The following is a 9,098-nucleotide window of genomic DNA, read 5'->3' as shown; positions in this document are numbered from 1 at the left end:
AAAGTCCAAATTTGAATTGATTAAAAAAATAAAAATTGATTAGTAGGTGGGGTAGTAGGTAGTTTGCATGTTCTCCCTGTGCAGCGTGGGTTCTCTCCGGGTTCTCCAGCTTCCTCCCACACAGTCCAAAAACATGTTGAGGTTAATTGGTGATTCTAAATTGTCTGTAGGTGTGAATGTGAGTGTGCTTGGTTGTCTGTCTCTAAGTGTAGCCCTGTGATAGACTGGTGACCTGTCCAGGGTGTCCCCTGCCTTCACCCTAAGTCAGCTAGGATAGACTCCAGCCCCCCACGACCCTAGTGAGAATTAAATGGTGTATAGATGATGGATGGATGGATGATTAGAAGGTGCATGAAAATGAATAATTATAGGAACATTCTTTTAATAGCTTCACAACTGCAGAATGTGTGTTTCATAACATACTGCAGCTTTTTAATTTGTTTTATGACGATTGTGGGTCAGACTGATTTGGACAGATTTAAGATTTCAATTTTTTAACCTCACATTTTACAGATTTCATCATTAAACATATTTAAGTGCCATTTACAGTCTTACATTGTTAGTTTCTAGGCATAGAGGCCCATTGTCAACTGAGATCTATAGCTTCAGCATTTCTGTCTCATATACTAAAGTTCTATCTAATCTAATCTAATCTAATCTAATCTAATATACAGTTTTAAATGATAAAGAAACGACGAGGCCACTTGGTGCTATTACATAGATGCATATGTTTAAGTTTGAATCCTGTCCACAGACCACTTGCCAGATGTAAATACAATTTTTTAAAAAAGAACATCAAATAAAGAAATTTGCATGTGACAACTCAATAATAACATTCAGAAACCCGAACAGTTTAGCTTTTAGGTGTTTAAATGTTTTCTATCCAGTCTTGTTCTCCTTCCCTCATTATCCTAACCTGCTTTCTCAGGTGACTCCAATAAACAAATGAACATATTTAAGAATTGCCAACAGAGGGAGCTGCAGCAAAACATTCCTCCCGTGAACAAACTTTTGACAACAGTCCAAGCCTTCATGCGTTCTAGTGAGACAAATCCCCTTTATCTCCATAATTGTAAATATACAGATTACATCACGTGTTGGTGTTTGATGTTTTATTTCAGTCTCAGCAGTGAAAATCTGCATCCATACAAATACAAGTACTAAATTCAAACGCTGAACAACATTGCTATAATGAAGAGAAAAAAAATAAAAATTACAGCCAGCACACAGACATTTAAAATAATGGAGCAGCAGTAACCAAAGTTGACCAGTGATGTGGATCCAGCAATAAACACAAAAACAAGACCATCTGGAGCGATCCAGTGGTAACAAACAAACAGTGAGAAGTAACGGTGCATCATGTGCAACCAACTAAAGTCTTCTGTATGATTTCTATCGTCAGGCAGGTTTCTTTTTTTTTTCTAAATGTATTTCTCAACGAACAGTTCTACTTTTTAAGATGCAAAAAAGTGGCCCCTGAACGGCAAACATACAGCAGGTAACCTTATACATGCATTCATGTTTTTTTGGGGATGTTTTATGTGAACAACAGCAAACTTTGGACTGTTTCTAATCTGCTCCATTCTCTACTCTGAAGCATCAAATGCATCTCAAATGTCTGAATCTAAGGCTTCTTCAGCACTTGAACACACACTGTCCTGCACTGCAAAGACAGACTTTTTTTTCTTTTCTTATTCTGATCCCATCTGCTCTGTGCTGTGGCAGTGCTGTTTTGTCCTGAGGACTAACTACTGTCTCTCACGCGTCCTGAGAGCGCTCTGTATAGTTCCTGTCACTCCTTAACCTGTGGAAGAAAAGGGCTTCTTTCACGTCTGCCAATGACCTCCGTCGATGCTTTTAAACTGCATTGACCCGTCACTTGAGGAAGAAAAAAAAACTTTTAAAAAAATTCCACAAGAAGATAAACAAATACATTCAGAAGTATCATGCTAAGGCAGTTTTTTTTTTCTGAGCTGGAGGCCTTCCCTTGTCTTTAGTGGGCCTGTTTTTTTTTTTCTTTTTTACCTCATGCTCTCTCATCCTGTCGTCTCAGAGCAGGATGACTATTTTTGTCTTTCTCTGGGACAAAGCAGTCTTTGTACATACACCTGTCTCCATCGGCATAGCCAGTGGGTCGACACAATTTCAAACTTATCACCCAGCCGTATCGTATAACCACACCTCCAGTCAAAAACAAACATTTCCCCATTCCAAACACTATCTCTTCATAAAGAATTGGTTTCTTCACAGAGTATTAAAAACACTGACTCGCCTTGACTTGATATCCGTGCTGTTACTTAGAAGGACAGCCTGACCGTATACTCATGGCTATCAGATATGAATTTCAAAGACCTCGTGACATATCTTCATTGACAACAAATTCACCTCCATGGTTTTTTTTAGTTGTTAAAGATTGTGTCCATCTAGCTTATCTTGTTTGTGCCTCACATATTGAATTTTTTTCTTTAAAAAAAAAAGGAAAAGGGGCACAAAATGACACAGCATTCAAGTTCAAGTCTTTGGAGCCAACCCTGCTCCCCTACTGCCTCAAGAACAGGTGGAAAAGGAGAAACAGGGAGATAGGAGTGCTTTTTTTTTTTTCTTTCTTTTTTGGTCCACAAAAAAAAAGTGTATCTCAGTCCTGACATGCTAACTCATGCTCCGGGGGTGCCGGCTTGTTGGCCCATGAGAGGGTCTCCGCCCTCCACGCCCTCCTGGACCGGGGTGGTCTCGTGCTCGGCCGTGATCACTATCGTGTTCTCGTCCACCAGCTCGCAGGTGGGGTTGGAGAAAGCCGACAGGGGCAGCGTGATCCTCTGCATCTCGCGCTCGTACACCCGCTGCTCGTGCTGCTTCTTCATGTCACGACCCCTGGAGGGAAAACACAGACGATGCCATCACAAATCTAGACCTCAAAAGTTCAATCTGTTCAACCAACGCTGACCTATAATCGCCTTTTCAAATGAGAGCAAACACTCAAGCGGTTATCAAGCAACAGTAGCTATCAGTTGGAGCTGTTTTACTGACTCCTGCCAAGTGTAATAAAACAATATTGATTTTATTGTTTTTAATTATCCATCAGCTAAAGATCAAAGCATCATGCAAAAGGCCAGTCAGTGTCAAGTCTTATCAGAAGAAAAATACCTATTATAGAGATGCCTTGTGGATGAAACTATGTGGAGTCATATTTTTGGGTTCCACCCAAGTCAAACACTCACGATAAGGGGCTTCAGATAGCATACTGTACGGAGATAACGTTGCCTGTTGTAACAAGTGCCCGGCTTGCGGCAAAGACAAGAGACAGATGGCGAAGGGAGCGCGCAACTGACAAGCTGGCGAAGAGTTTATCTAGTCGGTGACGGGAAGCAGCGTGAGACGGCCTTCTACTGATCCCGAGCCAAAACAGACCCATACACTCCCGATTCCAAACACCTCCCCACCTGCCTGCCTCAGTTGCGCAACTCTGCTCTGCCTCAAAAACACAGTATATCTGCGCAGAGTCCTCGCGATGGGGTGCGGACGATTTTGGGTTTCAAGCATTATCTGGGATTTTCCGACTCCTTTCGCTCTGCGCCAGAAAATGTTTCTTTCCCAGGACCAGAAGCTTCCTGGAGGGAGGTTGCCTGGCAAAGCTAGCTGCTTCCTGTGGCACTGCGGAGAAAAATTAACTGTCTGATGGCTCCAGAGCTACACGTTTAACACAAAGATACGAGACTGGCATTGATGTTTCTAATCTAACTGACAAGAAAGAGAACAAAGAAAGCTTCCCGCTGCATCTAAAGGTTGCTCGCAAAGACATGGAATTGCACTGACAGAACAAAGCAGTGCATTCTGGGGAGGGGGGGACATCTGAAACATTTGCACACCACTGCAGAGCCTCGGGGTTTTCAGGGTGCAAGAGATCAGTGTGCTGGTCAATAAACTACTTTCTCCTACTGAGAGCCTGTTCCCAAAGGGGGTATAATGTGAACCTCTGCATTACACCCCTGTTGGCCTGGACAGTGCAGACACAGTCACACATGATCACTACTGAGGCTGATGTCACTGCACAATCAGGGCAAGTACAAACCCTCTGACATAATATGCTTCTCCTCCTTATTATTAATCACCTCCTAATAATAGAAAACAAAGCTTATCACACATTAGAGCCAATCGCAGACCCGGGAGGATGTTTGTGCTGCGCCAAAGGGAATCCAAGTCCCCTCTTTCACAGCATTGAAGTCATCGTTTTGCATATTACATAAGTGTAGTGAATGGGCAGGCTCCTCCATCCAGCCCACCCTCCACGCTCTCTTTAGAGAACATCAAATAAGAGAGCTCAAAATAGACTGCAGGCATTTCATTCTCAGCCATGTTCTGTTGTGGTTGTTGTGATAACGCGGTTAAAATGGCTGCGTTACGTCCCAATGGAACAACACGCAGCGTCAGAGGGGAGCAGCTGAGAGGCTGAGCTCAGAGACCCTAGACCTGCTATCATGTGAGTTAGTCATACTGGAGCAAGATGCAAATCTACAGCATCACATTTTGGCCTTGTGTCGCAGTTCATCCACGAAACAAAACCAAAATCTTGTACATCTTTCTAAAGACCTGAAGGCCGATGATCCTGCTGTGATTTAGATACTGACCTCTTATAGAAGTAGCCCAGCGTGATGCCCACTCCGAGGACGATTATAATCCCCATCATGAGGATGCCGAGGACGTAGCCTGAAAACCAGAAGGAGAGCATGAAGTCTGAGAAACTGAAGGCACAAACACATCACGGAGATGTTCAGTCCATCCAGCAATACATCACAACCAGTACAACATACCCAGAGTGCCCAGGTCCTTCTTCTTTTTAGGTGCTGTGCGGACTCTCTGGCTGATTCCCATCACTGGCTGCACAGCAGCAACTTCTCCCTGAGAAGCTTGTGACCTGGCCGGCTGGAAGTTCTCTGTGGAGGGAGTGGTTCCTGCTGGGTTGAGGGACTCGGCCTCTGCTGGCACAGCCGAGGTCTGCTCTGAAGATACAAAGACAGGAAGAAATAAACATTTTAGCAGAGATTTAGCAGCCAAATCAGATTAAGGATTAGGACGTGGATCATAGTGATTTTTTTTGTAATGTGTGTTCTCTGTTTGATTGAGAACAGTCACTTTCACTTCTTTGCCCACCTCATTCACCCATCAAGCTTCTGTCCTACTTGTTCCACAACTGTAAGCATCACTATGAAGTTTTAACACAGAGTACAGGTCAGAGATCATTTATTCTTTGTGATCTCTTGTTTTAACATCATCGGTTGAACAGGATCATTCTGGTTGTGTTGTGTGAGGACTTCTGTGTTTTCATATGAAGGTACCTCTATTTACTGAATAACACAGAGAGGTTGTGTACGTCAGGTATTCGTTTCCGTCAGCATCAGAACTATTGATTATCTTTGTCACAGCAGACAGTGTATTGATATCAGGTTACGTTCAGTGCACAGTGACAGGTTTTCATATTGTTCTGGATCTCTTTTTATCCCGTTATTAGATCCATGCTTATTAGGAAGTACTCTCTTTAAAGCATCCACACAAACAGTCCCCTCATTTGTTACTACATCACATCACGCTACACTTTGACTTCACTACGGTGTATCATCTGGAGCGTGTGGGTTCCTATTACTGCTGGTCCAACGACATTAACACTGACGCAAAACCCTCGCTGACAGCAGGACCGAAGCTCTGCGACTGAACTCGTGAAATCGTTGGAATGTAAATCATTTAGATGATAAGATTCTGCTTCTTCCTTTTTTTTTAAACACCAGATATAAACACACTCCTCCTGTTCGACTTCTTGTCAAGAGACAGGAAGGCTGCAGATGTCAACATCTGGTCTTGTAGGTTTTTTCCATTTCCCCAAGTTGTTTATGAACTCTGCCCGAGTTAAAGGGCATGAAGTCATAAACCGAGCAGCCAATTAGCTGCTGTCTCCAAGGAGAGCCGGTTTGTGAGTGCCAATGAGCTGGGCCGTGGGGCGTGGTCAGCGCCTTTCTTCGGGCTGAACTTTCTGACATGTGTGTGCAGGGCTTTGTTATTGTGCTACTTGTGTTGGCTCCGAAGGTAAAAGAGAAACAAAGGATAAAGTACACCAGACTTCTGCCAGTAGCTTAACTCTGACCAACTGACCTACTGCAGATTAAAACTCCTACCCAGGAAAAGTACATTGTTGGTAATCCATCTCCAATAACGCCGTACACATGCTCTATTTGTGGTAAATGTACCACAATGGAAACTTTTTAAAGTTCATTTTGAGTTTTTTTTATTGACCCATAAAAGTTTACAACTTGGCTGCATCGTTTTTGTGTCGACTAATTAGAACATTTGCATAGCTACAAAAAAAGCACCTCATTATTTTTCTCAAGCAGTCCACTTGTTTAAAAATAATGAGAGTTTTACAGGCGGTAATTGGCAGCAGAAAGAAGAGAACAAATCCCACAGAGCATCCAAAGAGAAAAGCAGCTATTTCAGTTTTGTATTGCCATTCATTTGTGGGGGGAAAAAAAGCACATTTAATATTGTCAGACCAGACTGACTTGTTTTCTTTTCCCTTTTTTTGACAAATTCCCAACATAAAGCCAACAATTGTTAATAATTAATGCTTTGTACAACATTTACTGACCTTTGCATGTCTCAATTGTGCAGAATTGTCTCTGGATTGTTCCATCTGGGCCAGCAATGTAGCACCAAGGCCTCTCGGAGGAGTCTGGGTTTCGGCAGTAATTGTGATCTCCAACACCTACAGGAGGAACGATAAAAACAGCACACGTCTGTCACCGATGCCTTGTGGAAATACAGGCCCGTCTCTGTGTGTCTCTGTCCCCCTGTGTGGGCAAACCGCTGGATTCATTAATCATTAACACGACTTCATCACACTACAATGAACAGGCTGCCGTCAGAACACACAAAAGGAAACTGTTGGAAAGACGGCATTCAGCACCATGAGCAGACAAATCAGAAGCATGATATCTAAAGCAAATGTTGCTTACAACCCTTCATCTAATTAAACTGTAAAGATGTTAAGAGGTGCTTGTTTGTGTTCATCAACATGTGTGGCATTTTAAAACCCATTTCCTGTCTTCACTCCTCGAGCAGGAAACAGTTTAAAGGGACACTCGCTGATGTCAAACACAAAGAGTTTACCTGTCTGCGAGTCAGGATGGACGTTAACATCATAGTCTCTGGTTGTGTTGGTCCAGTTTAGGCAGATCAGACCTGAGGAGGAGCTCTGTTGTTCTCCTCTGTACTCCACACCACTGGATGTCATGCAATCTGAGAACAACAACAACAAAAAAAACAACAACACGTGAGTCCTGCACATAAACATCTTGTGCAATCGAAAGGAGGAAAAGCAAAGCATCATTCCCACACGTGTACATTGACATAAACGCTCACAACAAATTTGGACACAAGAATAAAAATGCATCATATATTTTTTTACCTCTTTGATCTCCATTTGATGCACTGCTCTCCACAATGGCCACGCTCAGGAAAACAACGTGCAGAGAGAAAAACATCCTGCAGAGCTGACGGGCTGAATTCACAGACAACATGGTGTGCTCCCCTTTTTTGTTTCTGTAAAATCTAATGAATACAAATATATAGAAAATGTCTAAAACGGAGGAAGAGCCTGTGCTGAATGTGCATCAGACACACTGCTCCTCTCGTTGGAGTCCCAGCCCTTGTTTTTGTCAGAGGAGCTGAGCTTTCTTCGTAAACAGCCTTCAGTGGAGGAGGAGGAGGAGGAGGAGGAGGAAGAGGAGGAGGAGCTGTGCTTTGCAGTACAAGCCTCAAGGTCCTAAAGCCTCACCAGCTTCACACACACACACACACACACCCACGCATAGAGGAGAGTACATCAGCTGAGAAATAATCTGGCACTTTATCATGGCATGCAGCCTTGAGAGAAGAAACACATCATCAGCACCAGCATGAAAAGTCAAGGATTTTTTCATTCACTGTTTTTTTTTTTTTGTTTAAGCTGAAATGAAAAAAAAAGGATGTTTATGATTATTCCTATAATCCATCCCCCCCAAACTTTTTTCCTTTTTCCACTCCAAGACCAATTTGCAGGCTTATTCCATGTTCTGTGGTCGTCTATAAATAGCTGCTCTGCTTTCCATTTTCATTTGAAAACACACTGAGTCATTACTTTCCATTTATAATCCCTCCCTTCCTCCTCCGTCCAACTGTGGAGTCTTATCTGGCTCTTAGTGCTTTGGTGCATCTGTCCAAACCCAATCTTCCTGTTTCCCAGGCTTCCTCTGCTCCCCGTGAGGCCTGTTTATCCGCTGCCTTTGGTCTGGAGTGGGCTCAGACAGCTGCCAGCAGTGTTTGCCTCTATCAGCCTGAGCGCCGGCACAGAGGGGCCCTGTGTCATTGTTGGCCGGATGGCAAAGAGGGCAGCCACAGCGTGACTCAGTCAATGTTCACTAAGCCACTTTTCAAATAAATGCTTACTCAGTTTTCGGGCAATCACTAGAGCAAACACACAACATCTGTCTGGTACACTCCATCACTCTCTGCTCATTTCATCCCATTCAAAAGGAACAGTGTTGGTGGCCAGTGGCAGAATAAAACAGCAGTTTTTTTTCCCCTGTGTTATTTTATTTGTCTACTGTGGAGACAAATACTGTATTTTGTATTTCAGTACATTTAATTTAAAAACTTGAGTTACTAGTTATTTTGCACATTCATTGTTAATGTCAAACATAAATAGAACAATAAATTATTTAGCAGTAAATAATTAAAATTAGCTCCAGCAGCGACATTAATGTGATGTATGCATTAATGAATCACTAATTATGATCCAGTGATGTTATCCTGAAATGGACACTTCTGTATAATAAGAACTTTAGTGTTTTTTGATGCTTAAACTTTGGTACTTTTATTTTTCTTGGATGTTAAATGCAGGACTTTTACTGATAACATTGTGTTTTATGTGAGTGTTGGTGCATTTACTGAAGTAAATAATCAATCCTCCACTACTGGTTGAATTGCATATATTACATATTTAAATATCTTATAATTATGTCTCCAAAAATATACTGTTTTCTTTTAGAAATCAGCTTCTATAACTAGGAAAT

The 9,098-nt window shown here is 42.3% G+C and overlaps 1 protein-coding gene across 1 annotated transcript; it reads right to left on the bottom strand.

Annotated features, from left to right (window-relative positions):
• Window positions 1-1,097: 1,097 nt before the first annotated feature.
• Window positions 1,098-7,739, bottom strand: pik3ip1 (phosphoinositide-3-kinase interacting protein 1). Its single transcript, XM_008276565.1, has 6 exons — window positions 7,454-7,739; window positions 7,156-7,284; window positions 6,635-6,751; window positions 4,809-4,997; window positions 4,626-4,704; window positions 1,098-2,871 (listed from the first exon to the last, which is right to left on the bottom strand). Exons 1-6 carry the CDS (start codon window positions 7,563-7,565, stop codon window positions 2,655-2,657), a joined length of 843 nt encoding a protein of 280 aa, XP_008274787.1. The 5' UTR covers window positions 7,566-7,739; the 3' UTR covers window positions 1,098-2,654.
• Window positions 7,740-9,098: the final 1,359 nt, after the last annotated feature.

The sequence above is a fragment of the Stegastes partitus genome, unplaced genomic scaffold (genome assembly GCF_000690725.1).
Source record: "Stegastes partitus isolate 25-593 unplaced genomic scaffold, Stegastes_partitus-1.0.2 Scaffold77, whole genome shotgun sequence".
NCBI lineage: Eukaryota > Metazoa > Chordata > Actinopteri > Pomacentridae > Stegastes > Stegastes partitus.
Note: the sequence above shows the minus strand (reverse complement) of the source record. Positions and strands in the feature narration are given on the sequence as shown.